General features: G+C 49.0%; 2 protein-coding genes across 3 annotated transcripts in view; one reads left to right on the top strand and one right to left on the bottom strand.

Moving 5' to 3' along the window:
- LOC142464329 (uncharacterized) overlaps window positions 1-20,595 on the top strand; it is a 794,668-nt gene that overhangs the window by 463,229 nt on the left and 310,844 nt on the right. The window lies entirely within an intron of this gene.
- LOC142464291 (modulator of apoptosis 1-like) lies at window positions 7,495-8,484 on the bottom strand. The gene has a single exon (XM_075567760.1). It carries the CDS (start codon window positions 8,482-8,484, stop codon window positions 7,495-7,497), a length of 990 nt encoding a protein of 329 aa, XP_075423875.1.

Genomic DNA, 20,595 nt, shown 5'->3' on the forward strand with positions numbered 1-20,595 from the left:
CAAGCACACAAGCACACAAGTAACAGCACACAAGTCACAGCACAAATAAAAGCAAAAGACACACAGAAAAAGAATCACAAAAGTTTTACTTATGTAGCCCTGCTTCCTATCGAACACAGGCCACTATCATATGCTGTATTACCTGTAGGCTCACAGGGTCTGAGCCTCTGCCACGGAGAGCCTGGGGTACACACAATACCTATAACTTGGTGCAGCGCCTCAACCTGCGACAGCTTCCGCCAGAGGGGAAGTGGGTCTTCGCAGGACTTATATACCTTCAACACACACACAGGAATGTACCTTAACCAATCAACTTTACTTGCCATAAGCTTACACATATAGCAACCGGTGCCCCTCCCTAGAGGGGACACTATAATCAGCGTCACGTCGAACGCTCACCCTCCCGTCTCCCTCCACCGGGTGATCCCACCCCATGTCCAGTTCCCCTGGGGAATAGTCCTCCCACCCTCAAGTGAGTCAGTGATATGTATGAGTGTGACTGCGCAGCCACTGTGTCCTGAATGAACGATGGTACCGTTGGTGCACTTGGAGAATTACCTGCCGGGTACTCCAGTACCCGGTACTGCTACAAATCTTCACAAAGGATCAGCGAGATGCAGATGACGTCACCCGTGGATGTCCAGGGTGATCCCACCCGGACACGCTGCGGCTTGCTAGCTGGGTCTGAGCCCAGACCTCCCACCACTTAGAACTGTCCTGGGGATGGTAGTATGGCAATAAAGGGAACCGGAACCTCACTATGGCAAGTCCCTAGCTCCGCTTGTCTCTACTGGGACTCAGGGCCTAACTAGGCATGGGGCATGAGGCCTATGTAGGGGGTGGTTCGCCTCCCCACACCGAAGCTCCTTCTCTCCTCTCCAGCCAGCTCTGACCCAACGTGTGCGCAACACTTCCTTTTCCTCCTCCTCCTCGCAACCCATTGGCTCAGCTCTATCACGGGGACCCGCGGGGGCTGATGGGACCCGTATCTCACTACCTCCCTCCAATCGGAACTCTCCTCCTTCGCGGGCTTTGCTTACCTTGGCCTGCGCATGCGCAACCTCTGGCTAAGTTAGGTCTGCACTGGTGCCAACCATAACATGGTGGCTTGCATGACGTGGATCCTCCGTATCGGAGCGCTCCTTACTGCAGCACACCCACCCCCACAACAACATAAAGGGCGAGAAGGGGGTCCCGGCTACATCCTCCCCTCTGTGGATTCCAACGACCCCGCTTGGACAACACTTTAACTGGCACAACGTTATATAATGAAAATTACTTCATATACATTCCTTTTAAATCAGATTGTACATCTCGCTAAACATCACAATGACTGATTGCACTCGATTGCGAGCCCACTGCTGAGCCTCATAGTGGGGTGCCCCAACCTGATCGTAGGCCATCCTCATTGGAGGTTGCCCATTTCTCTGACTCTGCCTTAACGGCTGTTCGGTCACTCCCGTGGGTGAGTGACTGCCTGAGTCTTGTACTTTGAGTTCTTCCCTTGAGGGGGTTGCGCTCTCTACATTGTCATAAATTGGTACGAAGCACGGACTCAGCGGGTCCAGTACTGAATTTTACGGAGCCACCCCCTGGGGCGAGCGCTCCCTGAGCCCTTTACCCGAAGCTCCGCCGGGAGGTGCTCTTTGTTGAGGGCCCCTTTGAGAGATTCCCTCTTGTGGATCTTCCGGAACATCAGAGTTCCCTGACTCTTCTTCTGATGACATGTCCCCATCCAAGGGGGATGCCGGACACTCAAAATCCCCCTCCTCTACTCTGGGAATAGGGAGCAAATGATTACGATGCCAGGTTTTCACCCGGCCCTCCGAGTCTTTGATGTGGTAGACCGGAAGACCGGGCATTTGAGAGGCTACCTCGTACACTCCCTCCCGCCATGAGTCGGCCAATTTATGTTTCCCTGGTACTCCCAGGTTACGAAGAAGCACTGCATCGCCAGGTTTAATGTCTCTGTGTTTCACTTTATGATCATACCGCCTTTTATTTCCGGCATTCAGTTTTTCAGTGGATCTTTCGGCTTGTAGGTAGGCCCGTTGCAGATTCTCTTGCAATCTCTGCACATAGCGGAAATGTGTAGTATTATGTACTCCATCGGTGGAGACTCTCAACCGTATGTCCACAGGCAGCCTAGCTTCCCGGCCAAACATGAGAAAGTATGGCGAGAACCCGGTAGAATCGTGTCGTGTACAATTGTAAGCATGTACTAGTGTTTCCACGTGCCGACTCCATTCAGTCTTTTCCACTCCCGTTAAAGTGCCTAACATGTCTAATAGGGTACGATTGAATCGTTCCGGAAGTGCATCCCCTTCGGGGTGGTAGGGCGTAGTATGGGACTTATTGATATGTAAGAGGTTCAGCAGTTCTTTTATTAACTTGCTTTCGAAGTCTCATCCTTGGTCGGAGTGGAGGCGTTGAGGAAGCCCATAATGCATAAAATATTCTCCCAGAGCACCTTGGCCAATGTAATGGCTTTTTGATCTTTGGTCGGGAAGGCCTGGGCGTAACGGGTGTAATGATCCGTAATGACCAACACATTTCCTATGCCATGGCTATCAGGTTCTATGCACAGAAAGTCCATACAGACTAGGTCCATAGGTCCCGTACTCTTTAAGTGGCCCATTGGGGCAGCCCTAGTGGGTAAGGTCTTGCGCTGAATGCACCGCACACACCGTCGACAGTGATGCTCTACGGCTTCTCTCATTTTTGGCCAGAAAAACCTATCTCGCACTAGTCCAAAAGTCTTGTCTACCCCCAAATGACCATGTTCATCGTGTAGAGCCTTCAGCACTAAGTACTGTAGTCTTTCTGGTAGCACTAATTGTCGTCTATTTGGGTGATTATGGAACTCTATAACTCGGTATAGCAAATTGTCTTGCATTTAGAATTTGTCAGCTTCCCGCATCAGTACACCTCCTACATCCCCCGGAGCCTGTCGGAGAAAAGCCGGGCGATTGTGTCAGATAGCATAACGAATGGCCCCTGCGACCGGGTCTTGTTCTTGGTATCGTACCATATCTTTCTAGGCTATGATTTTGTCTGGGGTAACATGCATGCCACTGGGGTCTCGATAGGCTTCGGGTATAGCGTTTGAGGTATACCCTAGGGAGTCGGCCACTCGCAATTCAGAGAACGCCACTTGGTCATTGACTATGGCAGCTGTGCAACATAGGGCTCTTATTCCAGGTCCCGGAATTTCTTCCCACTGATCTTCGTCTGGGGTGCTGGCCAACCCTGGTCGCCTAGACAGGGCTTCCGCTCCAATGTTCAGCTGGCCAGGCTTGTATTTCAAGGTGAAATTGTAATTGAATAGCGCGGCCAGCCAGCGATGGCCGGCCGCATCGAGTTTGGCGGAGGTCATGATGTAGGTGAGGGGATTATTGTCGGTCCGCACCTCGAACGACACACCGTACAGGTAGTCCTGAAGTTTGGCCACTATGGCCCACTTAAGGGCCAAGAACTCGAGTTTGTGCACTGAGTAATTCTGCTCGCTAGCAGTAAGACTGCGGCTGATATACGCGACGGGTTGCAATCCCTCGGGATATTTTTGATGCAACACTGCTCCTAGGCCGCTCAGGCTAGCATCCACATGTAATATATTTGGTTGTTCGGGGTTGGCATAGGACAGCACGGGAGCCGCAGTCATACTCTGTTTCAGATCCATAAAAGCTCGTTCACACTCAGGGGTCCCGTGTCCACCGTATATATTTTGAAGAGGCCGTTGAGGACTTTGGCCCGGCAGGGAGTACCCCTCCACAAATCTGCGATAGTAGCCGCAGAACCCCAGGAACGATCGCAACTCTCCCACATTGTCAGGGCGGGGCCAGTTGAAGACGGCTTCTATTTTGGCGGGGTCCGTGGCAATTCCCTCGCCGGACACTATGTGTCCCACGTAAGTCACCGATGTCATGCAGAAACAGCATTTATCCAAGGACAGTTTGAGCCCTTCCTGTGCTAATCTGTCAAGTACCTTCAATAGTCAAGCCTCATGATCTTCCAGGGTTTTCCCGAAAACTATGATGTCATCTAAATACACGAGGCATTCGCGGGGGTTCAAGTCCCCTAGAGTCTTTTCCATTAGCCGCTGGAAGGTGGCAGGCACCCCACATATGCCTTGGGGCCTACAGGTGAATTAATAGAACCCTAGTGGGCAAACGAACGCGTCTTCTCTTGATCCTCGGGGCTCATGGGAACTTGGTAATACCCAGACCGAAGGTCCAGTACACGGAACCATTGACTCCCGTGGAGGGTACCCAGGATTTCTTCTATGCGGGGAAGATTATACTGGTCCGGTACCGTTCAATTGTTCAGCGTCCAATAATCAACACATAATCTCACCGTCGCATTCTTCTTTCACATGACCACTATGGGGGAGGTGTAAGGGCTTCGTGACTCCGTGACAATCCCGGCTTCTTCAATTTCATTGATAGCAGCCAGTACATCCTCTACGTCCCTAGGGGCGAGCCGACGGGAACGCTCCCGAAAGGGTTTAGTATCAGTCATCCAAATGGTGTGTTGGGCATTGCGACTACACCCCACATTCATCTCTCTGGTAGAGAACCCTGAGCGTCTTTTTTCTAACTGTACTCGTAATCGTTCCTTCCAGGCCTCCGACAGTCTGGTTGAACCAAAGTCAAAGTCCAATGGTGCTCCGGGATCATCCACTCTGGTAGTTTTTACCTGTACGGTTTCATCCACCGAGCTAACGGGATAAATTCTCCCTATTCGTTGGCCCGCATCGATGGCCATGGGGAAGGGCGACAGATTCTGTACCATCACTAAAATTCGACGGGGAATGGCGGCGGGCCAATTCCGGAATTCCGGTACTAGGCGATATCCTCGGCGGACATCTTCTTCTGGGGTGCTTTCTAAAGAAAACTGCTGCTCCTCGTCTAATTGTTCCGTGTAGGCACACCAGGCGGGTATCCTCTGTGAAATGGAAACAAAAGAAACAGCGCACAACGCCAAATAGTGAAGCAAGTAATGCTATATATTAGTAATTACAGGGTAATAAATCTGCGTACATCAAAACAGTGGAATAGGTGCATTTAGTGTGTTTCACACAAGTTACCACTCAGCAACTGTTGTCAGAAGAGTCTGCAGCTTGCTTCTCTCAGCGGGGGCGCTACGTTGGTTCAGGAGCAGGATTAATGTCCAAAACCCCTCATCCAGCAGTACATCGCTCCCAAGGGGATTTCCCTTTACAGCTACCACGCTCCGTTGCAGGTATTGGTGCTTGGTGGGACCGCTCGCGCTTCCAAGCCGTCTGGTGCAGCTCGTGTAGCTCAGCGAGCAGATCCACTGTACGGGGGTGAGACCTCAGCTCTGCAAGGGTACACTCGGCGTGCCACGTTGTCACTCCGTCACGGGATACTGCGTGATGACGTCACAGTCTCCGCAGCAGCGAGGGAACCGGCAGGGAGGCAGTCAAAGTCTCTCAAAGTCTCTCATATGCCCAAAATTACCACTGGGAGTAATACTAGCAGGGTGAAGCCAAAGGAGGCAATGGCAATATTAAGGCACTAGATAAAAATCATCCAACATGATTCGTAGAATAAACTACTTCTTCAGGGATTAATTTAGCCATTACCCAGAGGTCTTAAGTACCTAACAAAGACGTCTCATTGGTCAAACAATTAAAAATGGACCAATCATCTAGACTAGGTAATGGTTAAAGTGATAGGGAAGATGAAATCATTACTTTTAAAACAATAACTTTATTAACTACATACATAATAAAAAGATTTTATAAACATAAACTAAACCTAGCATAAATAATTAAAAGCATGCTGGAATAAAAGAAACACAAAATTAGTACTAAAATAGATAGTATCATATAAAAGATGCAACTAAAAGTAACAATATAAATACGTATAGACAATAGAACAGAGCAGGGAAAACAGAGATACATAGATCAGTGATATCCCTTGGGTTTAAGTGGAGAACGGGGCTAGAATTTTTTATTTTATTTTATTTTTTAAATAAAAATTCCTCTTAATAAAGTGCCCAGATGTCAACATCCTCATTTAACCCCTTAGGGGACATAGTATCTAACTTGTGTATCCAATATGTCTCCTTAGATGATAGTGTTTTAACTCTGTCCCCACCTCTTCTATTTACAGGAATAAACTGAATCCCCTTAAAAGTGAGACTGGACGGATCTTTGTTGTGGTGTAATAAAAAGTGTCTGGAAACACTGTGTTTTTCAAAACCGTTTTTTATATTTCTGACGTGTTCCTGGATACGAACTTTAAGGCTGCGTTTGGTTCTGCCTACATACTGATATCCACACGCACATTCCAATAAGTAAACAATGTGTGTAGATGTACATAAAATAAAGTCATCAATATTAAAAACTTCTTGCGTGTTTTTAGAATTAAATGTATTTTTGTCAGGATGTTGGTACTTACAAATACTACACTTACCACAAATATAATTGTCTTTTGGTTTAGGCCCTAACCAGTTCTTTTGTACTGTAGTGTTATTACTTAAAAAAATATCACTAGGTGCTAGCAAATTTTTAATGTTTTTAATGGGTATCCTCTGTGTCTCTCCTGGTAAGAGGTTGGTCAACCCTCCCCGCCCGCAGAACAGCAGTCCGTAGTCCTCCGAGGGGGATTGAGGAGGAGCTGGATCTACCTGAACCAGCTGCAACTGTAGGCTGGACATGGGTAGTTCGTTAGCTTCGTGTAAGTAGGCCCGGATAATGGCTTGCACAATGTCCGCATTCGTACCGAGAATGATCGGGTACTTAGGTGTATCTTTGGGTTCGGGGCACACCAAGGCGTCCACCTTCATGGGGTGCGATTTCCCCGTGTTGAGTTGTTGTATCTCCAGGTCCACGGTCACCAGGCCGTCAATGGGGTAGTCGACATTACTTAGGCCTCGTACTTTGATATGCTCGGCTGGTCTCAGAGGCCGCTTTTGGAGATGTCGATCATAGAATCCCCGATATATGATGGTGACTTGAGACCCCGTGTCTAGTAGGGCGGAGGAATAGATACCGTCCACTAACACACGGATCAATGCTACCGGTCCCACATGGTTACCCTCTTCCGCGGGGTCTTCTCCACTTTGGGGGGGACCCGGAGTTTCTGGACCGGCCGCATACACCCTGCAAACCATGGCCTGGGGGGTGAACTTCTTGAGCGAAGGGCTCCGGTGACGAGATTCGCCCATCCGACAGTCGTAGGAGATGTGTCCTTTCTTTCCGCATTTGTAGCAGGACATATCCCGGGGGTGTGGTACGGCGGTCATACGGAGGCGAGGTCCGTCCAGCGTATTTCGGCCTTTGGGGGCCTGGTTTGTCCGGTGGTTCCTCCTTCTTCTCAGTACTTCCTTTTGGTTTAGTGCTGCTGCTGGCCTTCGCCTTCGGGGGGGAGTGAAGCAGCAGATGCGTCTCATGCTCTTTGACTTGCTGCAGGAGTTGCATAAACGAGGGAGGGGGTTCTCGAATGAGGTGGTCGCGGATCATGTTGGCTATAGGGTGAGTAGGACTGGACCTCGTAGGTATTGCTTGCGGAGGTATTCGTCCATCTGGGAGGCTGTCACATATTTATGATGCAGCAAAGGCCCGAGAGAGATTTGCACTCGGTGTATATACACAGACAGATCTTCCCCCTCCTTTTGACTTATGGCATAGTATTTGGCCCACAAGGCGCCATCATCCTCTTTCGCGCTATAGGCTTCAACTAGAAACTCGATCATCATGCGAGAGGTTAGGTCAGGGTATTGTTCTCGATGAATGCTGATCAAGGTGGACGCCGTGGGTCGCAAGCACTCCATGAGCCGTTGCCGTTTCACCACGTCGGTGCAAGACCATTCCTCCATTACTCCCCTGGTGTGTTCCTTCCACGGATCTATCCCATCCTCTCCCATGGGCACAGGTAACGTCCCCGAGAAGGCCTTTAACTTCCGGTAGCTTTGGGCATGGGTGGCTAAGGTAAGTGCTTCTACTAACGGCGGTAAGCTGGTGGGGGTGGTTAACTGGTCTATCTTGTCATTTAGTTTCTGTAGCATATCACTACGCGCCCCTGCTTCCGCGGATGCGCTCGACCCGGGAAAGCTGGATTCTGACCGACAACTAGCCGCCTCGCTCGCGGGATAGTGAGCAAAGGGAAGGGTGGGGTCGTCATCATCTAGTTCCCCCACAGGCGGGTCCCGAAGTGGATAGACGAAAGGGCTACCGCCAGGTGGGGCATTGGGCAATGGCAGATAGTGGGGAACGGCAGGTTCAAGTACTACTAGGTCTCGCCGGCAGTCCACTAGCAAGGTGTTCCATTTAGCATCTTGGTCTATGAGCACATCAACCAGGCGGGCTTTGGCAAAACCCGGGAGCTGTTGTAGGGCCGTTTTCAAAGTCTCTAAGGGTAAGGCCATGGGTACTCTGGTCACAGCCACGGCGCGACGGGCGGGCATGCGCATTTGGCGCGCCCAGTCGTGTATTTCCTGATGGGAAGGAAGGCCCATGGTGGCGGTAATTTTGTCTCGAGGGGTTACCCCAGGTCTAAGATCTCAGCAGAGCCTCCAAATGTAGCCCTGCTTCCTATCGAACACAGACCACTATCATATGCTGTATTACCTGTAGGCTCACAGGGTGCGAGCCTCTGCCACGGAGAGCCTGGGGTACACACAATACCTATAACTTGGTGCAGCGCCTCCACCTGCGACAGCTTCCGCCAGAGGAGAAGTGGGTCTTCGCAGGACTTATATACCTTCAACACACACAGCAATGTACCTTAACCAATCATCTGTACTTGCAAAAAGCTTACACATATAGCAACCGGTGCCCCTCCCTAGACGGGACACTATAATCAGCGTCACGTCGAACGCTCACCCTCCCGTCTCCCTCCACCGGGTGATCCCACCCCGCGTCCAGTTCCCCTGACTCATAAAATTTTGATCTCTGTTTAGGCCACTAAGTGTCCCGAAAAGTTGCATAAATTTGTATTCATGTGAGAGTTAGTAGCACAACTAAAAGTGTGTGTGGATACTATGTGGTCCCTATTGGTGTATAGGCATGGAAAAACAAGGAGTATAAGTATGTGTGAGAGACAGCTGGTTGTGCATACATATAGCACAGTATGTACAGACATGGCCTATAGCGCTCATGGGAAGAGAGTTCACTGGTGTCAGTTATGACTCATAAAATTTCCATCTCTGTTAGGCCACTGCTAAGTGTCCCGAACAGTTGCATAAATTTGTATTCATGCAACCGTCTCTCTTTTGGTGTTTTAAGATTACCTTTGAGTATGGCAACACTCAGATCGTTCATCTTATGGCCAGAGTCAGAGAAATGTTCGCCAACAGGACTGTCTCTTGTTCCACGTGTGATGCTGTGGCGGTGCAGGTTCATTCTCTTGTTTAGCCCCTGCCCTGTCTCACCTATATACCACAGAACGGTATCATCTATTTATTTTTTGATTATTGAAGCTCGGCTAACACGGTACTGATACCTCTACGTGTGTGTGTGTGTGTGTGTGTGTGTGTGTGTGTGTGTGTGTGTGTGTGTGTGTGTGTATATATATATATATATCAAAAGGACTGCTACTGAGGCTGGAAATAATAAAAAGAGAATATATTGAATAATTAAATACATACTACAATCACTGTATCAGATCAGGCTGGATATGTACAGGTACAATAGTGTTCATAATGAACATTGCAGTTTTTTCTTCTCTTTTCCCTTTTCCATAATGTCATATTACTTGATGAACTGATAATGTGCAATATCCATGAGGAAATATGACATTGATGAGTCTTATTGAACATTTCCTTATATTAGCTCATACTGCACCGACACACTTTATTCGAGCAAATACCCAGTATGTACCTGGCAGATACCTGGAATGCGCCGCTCCTCACCTCTGACAAGCCCCGTTGCGTTTGCCTTCCCAGCCTGGGTTCATGCCTGGCTGACGGGCGGCTGATCTGTTAAATGATAATGATTAGGATTTAATAGGCTGCAATGCTTCGCGTGTCTACCAGATGGCATAAATTCATGAATTGTAATGCAGTATATATATATATATACTGTGCAGTATTGCAGCCAGCGGGAATAAAATGCTTCAATCCCTGCCTGGAAAATAACCCAATGCACTCGGGCAGAAAACAGTCACAAACCTCAATACACCCGGGTATACCTGAATTCGTGGGACTAGCCGAGCTCGAATAAAGTGTGTCGCCAGTGTATAGGGGCCCCATTACATCTTCTATTTGGGTTTTCAGCAGCCTGTACTACTTATTATGGGCATAACCCTTATCCAAGATGGCGGCTCTGGCTTCAGTGGCGCTTGTGAGCATGTGCAGTACTTGCAAGGCTCCTATTGATTGTGACAGCAGGATTGTCAGACAGCCTTTGAGGACATAAAAAGGTGTCTATCAGAGGGTCCCATCCTTAGAAGCCCAGACTTCAACCGCCCTTTTATAGTGCAAACAGATGCATCAGAGATAGGGCTAGGGGCAGTGTTGTCACAACAGTTTGAGGGAGTTGAACATCCTATCCTTTTCCTGAGTAGGAAATTGTTCCCAAGGGAAAAAAACTACTCAGTGATTGAGAAAGTGTGCCTCGCAGTAAAGTGGGCAATCGAGGCTTTGAGGCATTACCTGGCAGGAGTCCATTTTACTTTGGTGACGGATCATGCTCCACTGAAGTGGTTAAATAGAATGAAGGATTCCAATGCTAGATTGACTAGGTGGTATATGGCCCTCCAACCCTTCTCATTTGAGATTCAGCATAGGCCTGGAAAAGAGAACGCAAATGCTGACTTCTTTTCTAGAGAGGGGGTGGATGGTCGAGCTTCAGCCGTGCGTAGCCCCAGCCACACACTAACAGGGGAGGAATGTGACGGGGTAAATAAAAGCCACCAGTTATATGCCTGGAAAACCTATGTCTAGTCTGCAGTGCAGCACTGACTAGGTTAACTTCAGCTGGGAACCTCGGGACAATTAGTTGGATCCCAGCTGCCTAATCAAGGTGTGTTAAAACCCACGCTATAGTAAAACATACTGGACACCTAACAAGCTCCTATTGAACCCCCAAAATAACCACAACATATATATAAGCATATGAGTGTCACAGAGGAGTGCTACTGAGCATGGCAATATATATTTAAAATCAGAGACAGAACACAAAACACAGACAGAGCTCAGTTTCCAGCACATCCAGTGAAACTCATACACGGTACAGTGCCTATATATATATGTATAAATATCAAGTAAAATGGTCTTTTAGTTTAACATTTTTGGCCAAAATTGTTGTAAGCCCCTGAGCCAACTGCACGGCAGACCACAATTCAGGGGTCCCTAACGCTAATATAAATTCTTAATAACCTGTGTAGTAACAGGAAGAATGATTTATAGTAAATCTGTATTAGTTGCAAAGTTCTAAGTCTGATTGAAGCTTTTAATAACCTGTACATTACCAGGAAAAGCACTCTGTATTAGAGTTGTCACAACCATACTGCAAGCCAGCAAGTTCCCCTGAGTGGAAGATGCTATGGAGTGAGTCCTTAACCATTTAAATGTGGGAGGGGGTGAGCTACAATTAGGTAGGAGGTTGCCACCCTCCAATCAGCCAAGACTAGCTGAACAACAATTGTAAAACATACTGGACACCTAACAAGCTCCTATTGAACCCCCAAAATAACCACAACATATATATAAGCATATGAGTGTCACAAAGGAGTGCTACTGAGCATGGCAATATATATTTAAAATCAGAGACAGAACACAAAACACAGACAGAGCTCAGTTTCCAGCACATCCAGTGAAACTCATACACGGTACAGTGCCTAAATATATATGTATAAATATCAAGTAAAATGGTCTTTTAGTTGAACATTTTTGGCCAAAATTGTTGTAAGCCCCTGAGCCAACTGCACGGCAGACCACAATTCAGGGGTCCCTAACGCTAATATAAATTCTTAATAACCTGTGTAGTAACAGGAAGAATAATTTATAGTAAATCTGTATTAGTTGCAAAGTTCTAAGTCTGATTGAAGCTTTTAATAACCTGTACATTACCAGGAAAAGCACTCTGTATTAGAGTTGTCACAACCATACTGCAAGCCAGCAAGTTCCCCTGAGTGGAAGATGCTATGGAGTGAGCCCTTAACCATTTAAATGTGGGAGGGGGTGAGCTACAATTAGGTAGGAGGTGGCCACCCTCCAATCAGCCAAGACTAGCTGAACAACAATTGTAAAACATACTGGACACTTAACAAGCTCCTATTGAACCCCCAAAATAACCACAACATATATATGTGTAACGGTATTTCTGGCCCGGCCTGACCCACCCAATCTCACATTGGCCCCTGTGGTCTAACCGGCCCCCATTACAGTGGGGTAGTGTCGGGTGATGCACCTGTTGGCTACAGGACTCCTGAGTCTCCCGCATGATGGTGTGTGGGGAGGACCCGTCCAGACAGGCAGCTGAGGTAGTGTGCTGAGTCTCACCTAGTTCCAGTGCAGCGCCTCCACCTCACCAGGGTCCCTGCGTCCGCATGGGGATGATCCTGACGAGGAACTCCTCGGTGGTGCAACCTCCTGTGTAATCATTGGACTCTCACACACAGGGGTTTCTCTGATCAGCTCCATCTTTATTGTCACGGTGGGCATAGCTGCCCTCCACAATGGGGTGTATTTAGCCGATCATCTCGCCCGTGCTCCCCTTTGATAGGTATGTCACCTAGATGAGGGATTCACTATTCCCGCAGGAATCACTGCCCTGTGCCAGGTCCCTGGACACAGTCTCCCATGGAGTTACTATAACATAACTAACACTCTGCAGAACTTGAACTCCTTCCTGAACCTTGCAAGAACTTTCCAGCAACTAGCCTTGAACTAGTACTTTCCAGCAACTAACTTTTAGACACAGTGCTGTGCCTTATGTAACTTCTGAGGCTGACACACCTCTGACATCACTAACCATGGAGTCAGAGCATGTGACCAGTCCCATCCATACACAGGGCACCCCACCAGGGTGTGAGGGAAAACCTCCATGGTTACTGCTGGCATGCCCACACTTACCAGGCCTTGCTGCCAGCAGGAGAGATGACTGTAGGCATTTTACATGACCGCTACATTCTCCCCCTGGTGAATCCCATCGTCCTCGCTGGGACCTAAATTTGTATACCTCTTTCCAGGAAGCACTGTAACAGAAAACATAATTAACATCACACAAATTTCCTCATAATGCAGTACACATGAATACAGTCATCCGCCAAGCCCGCCCCGACCAGCAGCCACAGACCCGCGTGATGCACAGTACCACCTAAAAATAGTGATAGGGGTCCGGTTTCTTTACTTCCCTACCCCCCATATCTAGAACGGTAACAGAATAATGCCGTGGTAATCCCCTCTCAGGCCTATATGTTACCTTGTGTTTGTGGATATTTCTCCCAATTGCCCATATGCGGATTAGGTGCTCTATCCGCTCCTCGGCCTTCTTTCCCACCACATCACTCCCCTTACTGACTATGTGCATCTCAATATTTTCCCGGAGCCACCTATCCCTGTTCTCCTCTATTTCGTCCATTAATGGCTCAGGGACATACGGGTACTCCAACCCGTGGGATGACTTGTAACGAGCCATTATAGCCCGTTCGGCCCTACTAATCCTCGTCAGGTCAGCCTTACCTGCCCTCCCAGGTAGCACCCATGATAGGGGTTCGTCAGGGTCCACGGGGTCTGACAAGATGCTGGGACCCATAGGTTCTATCTCCCTATGCTCTATTTGAAGCCAGCGCTCCTGCAATTCCCTGTCCCTCTGTTCTGGGGTAAACTCTCCCACCGCCCACCAATAGTCCACTACATCCTCTCGCCGGATGAGGAACCGAGTGCGGTCCATCCAGGCCGAGTACCCTTCAAATAATGGGGCCCACCATCGGTTCTCCCGGAATCTGTTTGACCTTCCTGAGTCCCTATCATCGTCCATGGAAAATACCCCTGATGACCGCTCAGATCGCGGTACAGACCACCTAGATGACCCCGGGGCCTTTTTTACCGGCGCCGGAACTGAAGGGGGCAACCACCGGCCTACCGCAGCCGCTCTCAATTCTCCCCCTCCCCTGGAGATACCTTCCGTAGCGCCACTGCGCTGTCTTTCCCCAGTCCGTCTCCCCTCCTCTTCTGAGGGAATGTCCACTGATTCCATGCTAGGCGGGGAACCCGGGGACCGTGTGACCGGGGTAGGGGCTTTAGCTAGGGCATGGGGTTGGGCATACGGACGGGGTAGCGATTGCCACGGGGCTGCGACCCGTTCCTGGCTGTCCGTAGATATTTCAAAGGATGATACGTCACCCTCCTCAGTCCTCAGATCGCCCGTCCAGCTTCTGAGCCGTTGAGGTGATTGGGGACCTTCCCCCAATCGCCGAAGCGTCGCTGCAACTTCCCCACGGGTTCCGCCGTCACCACCGGAAGCGATGTCTTCCCCGGAACCGGAAGCGTCGCCATCTTGCGTGGGACCCCCATGCGGGATCTCTTCTTCCACGACGACATCCGGTTGCTCCGCCGTCGCCGCCGGAAGTGATGCCGCCACTCCACGTGCGCTCGGGGCCTGGCGCGGCCCTTCCAGCGCTTCGCCGTCTGCTGCAACCAAGTAAGTAATAGGGCTGCTTGGCTTACCCATCCGCAGGGGTATAGGCGTCTCTCTCCCGTCTCCTAGATCAGGTCCTGGGATGGCGGGACTCCGTCTGTCGGCGCGCCGATCTGCGGGGGACGCCCTGTTCTCAAGGCCACCACTCACCCCACGGGGTGGCGCCCTTCCGGTCTGCCTTTTTGGCTCCGCTTTTAACACCGCCAGCTCACGGAGGTCCTCGTCCGAGTAATCCCCTTTTCCTGACTTAGGGGTCTCTGAGCGGAGTGAAAGTCTCTTTTTCCCGATTGCGGGGAGTGATTCAACCGCCTCGATCGCCACTGACCCAGCCGACTTGACCGGCTCCAGTCCCTTGGCTCCGGGACTCGCGCGGTTGATCCATAGCGCACCCGGGGACTCGGCGGAGCGCCTTGCCATGTCCACCGGGGGGTCAGCAGGCTGAATTGGAATAAATGTGGGCATAGGCCACAGGTATAAAGTCCCGCAATGAGGGCAACGTGCCGCCGTGTTGACCGTGCCTCCGGGCAGCCCACATTGTAGGCAGAGCCCGACCACCGTCTCGGTGTTGGCCACCCTCACTACTAGCAACCCGCCGGGTACTGAGTAGGGCTGGGTGGAGACCATCGTGCCCACAGTGGAGGAGCAGGCCATTCTTTGCACAGGAGCCACTTCCTGTACAGGTCTCTCCTTCTCAGTGGTTCCTCGCAACTGACTGGTGGAAGTTGCTGGATCCGCCACTCCCTGCTTCGGCTCCTCCCTTCTCTGACAGAGCTAGAACCCGCCCCCAGGGGTTGCAATAATGGGCGGGTCCCACAGGGGAATATCATGCCCCTTAATTAAGGCCGCACCTCTCTCAGTCCTGGTGGGCGCGGTTAGCGTTTTCGCGCCAATTTCCCCACAAGGGTGGGGGTCTTTTCCCGCGGCTAGTTCCCGCCTTCTCCTGGCAGCCACCCTCCGTGCAAGATAACCATCCCTTTTGCACGGCTCCTCCACGGCCGGAACTACTTTTTGTAGTGGCGCCGTCTGGATATCAGTCCCTGGGCCCAGTGGGTGCATTCCCACAGGCCATAGTTGAAATTCACTCCCCCTGATGGAAATCAGGGGAGGGTCCCATAGACTAAGCGGTTGACTCAGCACGGGGGCTGAGTGAGTCACTGTCCATGCAGGCGCAGCCATAGCTTTCGCGCCATGCCCCCCATCAGGGCGGGGCTCTGCTGTTCGCGCCATTCCCGGCCAGCTTTTTGCAAGTCCTGCACCAGCCACATTTTCTATGACTGTCCCATGCGGTGTCCCTAGCAAGCGGGAACCGCCATTTTGGTTGACTTTTAAGCCCAAAAAGTCCATTTGTTTGTTTTCCTCACGGGGTTCTCCCCCAATTATTACAATTTCCTCACACTCTTCAAGGGTGGCCCCTCGCTGTCCCAAACAGGATAAAAACGGGGCAGCCACAGCCTTCGCTCTGCTCCAGAGCAGACTGGTTAACGATAGCTCAGCGACTGTTTGCTCTTCAGTGGGGTGCACGCCACGGGTGCCCTCCCCATCAGCCTCTGGTCGCCATTTTGGGTTCTCCGCGCCACGCGGATCCTCCATTCTTTGGGTTGTCTCACTCTCGTACCAATTATCGTACATGGTGCTCCACTCTGCGGGGCAGCCACCACACCGGCACAATAAAGATTAGCTTCAGATGCACCACCACATGTGTTCCTTATCTAGGTGTGACCCAGTGTTGCACTACCTCAGGCTAGGCTCACTCTCTCAGTGTCTGCTGTGACTCCTTCCTCCCAGTCTGTGCTCCCTACGGTGAGTGTCTGGAATGGGCTAGGTACTCTGGCTCTGCCATGCAGTACTTGGGGCGTCTACCTCTCTTGGTCAGCCTAGCACAGACCCTCTCCAGGATTCCTGACCAAGTTAACAGGCTATCCCTTCTGGCATCCTACCAACTAGCACTGCCTCAAGGTGACTCGGTCAGCTATAGCCCCGCTCCAAGCCCCTCACTCCTTTCAGGCCCCTAGGTTGTCCCTGCGAACTGACAATATCCCGTCAGCCCCCTGACCACCCCTAGGTCCGTCCCTACGCAGCACAGAGTGGCAGCAGACTCTATCCCTGTTTCCCAGTGTGCCTAGCTAGAGCCTGTCCTGATGACAGATCTGATCTCAGCAGCTCGCCTCCAAATGTAACGGTATTTCTGGCCCGGCCTGACCCACCCAATCTCACATTGGCCCCTGTGGTCTAACCGGCCCCCATTACAGTGGGGTAGTGTCGGGTGATGCACCTGTTGGCTACAGGACTCCTGAGTCTCCCGCATGATGGTGTGTGGGGAGGACCCGTCCAGACAGGCAGCTGAGGTAGTGTGCTGAGTCTCACCTAGTTCCAGTGCAGCGCCTCCACCTCACCAGGGTCCCTGCGTCCGCATGGGGATGATCCTGACGAGGAACTCCTCGGTGGTGCAACCTCCTGTGTAATCATTGGACTCTCACACACAGGGGTTTCTCTGATCAGCTCCATCTTTATTGTCACGGTGGGCATAGCTGCCCTCCACAATGGGGTGTATTTAGCCGATCATCTCGCCCGTGCTCCCCTTTGATAGGTATGTCACCTAGATGAGGGATTCACTATTCCCGCAGGAATCACTGCCCTGTGCCAGGTCCCTGGACACAGTCTCCCATGGAGTTACTATAACATAACTAACACTCTGAAGAACTTGAACTCCTTCCTGAACCTTGCAAGAACTTTCCAGCAACTAGCCTTGAACTAGTACTTTCCAGCAACTAACTTTTAGACACAGTGCTGTGCCTTATGTAACTTCTAAGGCTGACACACCTCTGACATCACTAACCATGGAGTCAGAGCATGTGACCAGTCCCATCCATACACAGGGCACCCCACCAGGGTGTGAGGGAAAACCTCCATGGTTACTGCTGGCATGCCCACACTTACCAGGCCTTGCTGCCAGCAGGAGAGATGACTGTAGGCATTTTACATGACCGCTACATTAGCATATGAGTGTCACAGAGGAGTGCTACTGAGCATGGCAATATATATTTAAAATCAGAGACAGAACACAAAACACAGACAGAGCTCAGTTTCCAGCACATCCAGTGAAACTCATACACGGTACAGTGCCTAAATATATATGTATAAATATCAAGTAAAATGGTCTTTTAGTTGAACATTTTTGGCCAAAATTGTTGTAAGCCCCTGAGCCAACTGCACGGCAGACCACAATTCAGGGGTCCCTAACGCTAATATAAATTCTTAATAACCTGTGTAGTAACAGGAAGAATGATTTATAGTAAATCTGTATTAGTTGCAAAGTTCTAAGTCTGATTGAAGCTTTTAATAACCTGTACATTACCAGGAAAAGCACTCTGTATTAGAGTTGTCACAACCATACTGCAAGCCAGCAAGTTCCCCTGAATACAGGTCTTACCTACCGCATATAATGCCTAAGTGTGCCTACGTACACACTTTTTTAAGTGTGTCAATTTAGTGCGTATTATACGCCCTGATACATCCACATTGAGACAACTTTTCAAGTGGGCTCTCTACGGCTCCTTCCCTATATCTTTAGGTAGCTAAAATTATAGCGACAGATCCCGAGTATCTATTAGGGATCTCCTTACTCATCATCTACCCACCTAGCCATAGGTGGGTTACCAATGATACAGTCACGTGCTGTTGAATCACACTATTTAATCTTATTTTAACACCCTATTTTTTATTCATGGTATAAATAAAGTATTTTAATATTACAATTATACATCTGTTGTGACTGAGTGCTTGAAGACTGGGTTCCTTTTTCTTCTGTATACAATTACGTCTCCATCCAGTCAGCACCTCACCGTGGTTTAACACTAGCTGTGCGGGTTTTTCTTTACGTGAAGCTTTTAATAACCTGTACATTACCACAGGAAAAACAATACAGACCGGCGCCTCAAAGTCCAAATGGAAAGAATAAGGATGAGTCCAAAGATTAGCTGCAATGTCCAATGGGAGATGATCCAGTCGTTAGACAGCAGGCTCCACAGCAGCAACCATGATATATAGTGCAGGGGAGACAAGAGGAAAAATCATAGCGTAACAAGGTATGAACTGAAAATATAACACATAGACATAGACAGACAGGCACATACAACAATGACAGATAGGCTGACTAATAAACAGAGAATTTATTAAACACAATATAATAAAATGCAGAGAACTAGTGGAGAGCAGGTCTAGGATCCGGTGTGTAAAACCGGAGTCCTACTTACAAGAAGTCCAAAAGGTACAGGCAGGTGTGTAAGGTAAGCGTGGTCCGGCGGCAGCTGTTAGAGGACACGTGGCACTTAGGGAAGACTGCAGGCACCTCTTCTGATCGATACCAGGCTGGGCGTCACTGCAGGCAGCTTCTCACGATGCCTTCCATCCGCGACCGGAATTGTGTCACTGTAGGCGGGACCGCTTGCCGGAACTCACTTCTCCTGTTGTCTGTAACCTGATGGGTTCTTGCAGGGGTCTGCTCCTATTGAAGTTCACTGCCAAAATGTAACTCTCAAAGGCCCAACGCGTTTCGTGCGCATGTGCACTTCTTCAGGGGAAGTTGGCACAGTTCATGCAGTCTTTAAATACTGACAGGGGATACACCATTGGTTGGAATAAATGTCTATCAAATAAACTTGTGGTGGCCATGATTGGTTAGAACTCCTGTCAGTCATGTCCTGTGCAAAAGGCAGCCTAACATACATATAATACAGACATATATTACATTAAAAAAAAAACGAAAAAACAAAAATGACAATTCATACCTAAAACTGAGCTCTGTCTGTGTTTTGTGTTCTGTCTCTGATTTTAAATATATATTGCCATGCTCAGTATTTATTTATTTATTTATAAAATATTTTACCAGGAAGTAATACATTGAGAGTTACCTCTCGTTTTCAAGTATGTCCTGGGCACAGAGTAAAACAAATAATACATGGTTACAAGTACAGTACATAAATGAACAAGGTATACATTATATACAAGACATTGCATGCACAGTTAGAAATAATATATATTATGGGCGTATGAAACAATTACAGACCAGATTAAAATGTGAGACAGCCTTAGATTTGAAAGAACTTAAGCTGGTGGTGGATATGAGAGTCTCTGGTAGGTTGTTCCAGTTTTGTTCCAGTAGCACTCCTCTGTGACACTCATATGCTTATATATATGTTGTGGTTATTTCGGGGGTTCAATAGGAGCTTGTTAGGTGTCCAGTATGTTTTACAATTGTTGTTCAGCTAGTCTTGGCTGATTGGAGGGTGGCAACCTCCTACCTAATTGTAGCTCACCCCCTCCCACATTTAAATGGTTAAGAGCTCACTCCATAGCATCTTCCACTCAGGGGAATTTGCTGGCTTGCAGTATGGTTGCGACAACTCTAATACAGAGTGCTTTTCCTGGTAATGTAAAGGTTATTAAAAGCTTCAATCAGACTTAGAACTTTGCAACTAATACAGATTTACTATAAATCATTCTTCCTGTTACTACACAGGTTATTAAGAATTTATATTAGCGTTAGGGACCCCTGAATTGTGGTCTGCCATGCAGTTGGCTCAGGGGCTTACAACAATTTTGGCCAAAAATGTTCAACTAAAAGACCATTTTACTTGATATTTATACATATATATTTAGGCACTGTACCGTGTATGAGTTTCACTGGATGTGCTGGAAACTGAGCTCTGTCTGTGTTTTGTGTTCTGTCTCTGATTTTAAATATATATTGCCATGCTCAGTAGCACTCCTCTGTGACACTCATATGCTTATATATATGTTGTGGTTATTTTGGGGGTTCAATAGGAGCTTGTTAGGTGTCCAGTATGTTTTACAATTGTTGTTCAGCTAGTCTTGGCTGATTGGAGGGTGGCAACCTCCTACCTAATTGTAGCTCACCCCCTCCCACATTTAAATGGTTAAGGGCTCACTCCATAGCATCTTCCACTCAGGGGAACTTGGGGAGC

Source organism: Ascaphus truei, chromosome 12 (genome assembly GCF_040206685.1).
Source record: "Ascaphus truei isolate aAscTru1 chromosome 12, aAscTru1.hap1, whole genome shotgun sequence".
NCBI lineage: Eukaryota > Metazoa > Chordata > Amphibia > Anura > Ascaphidae > Ascaphus > Ascaphus truei.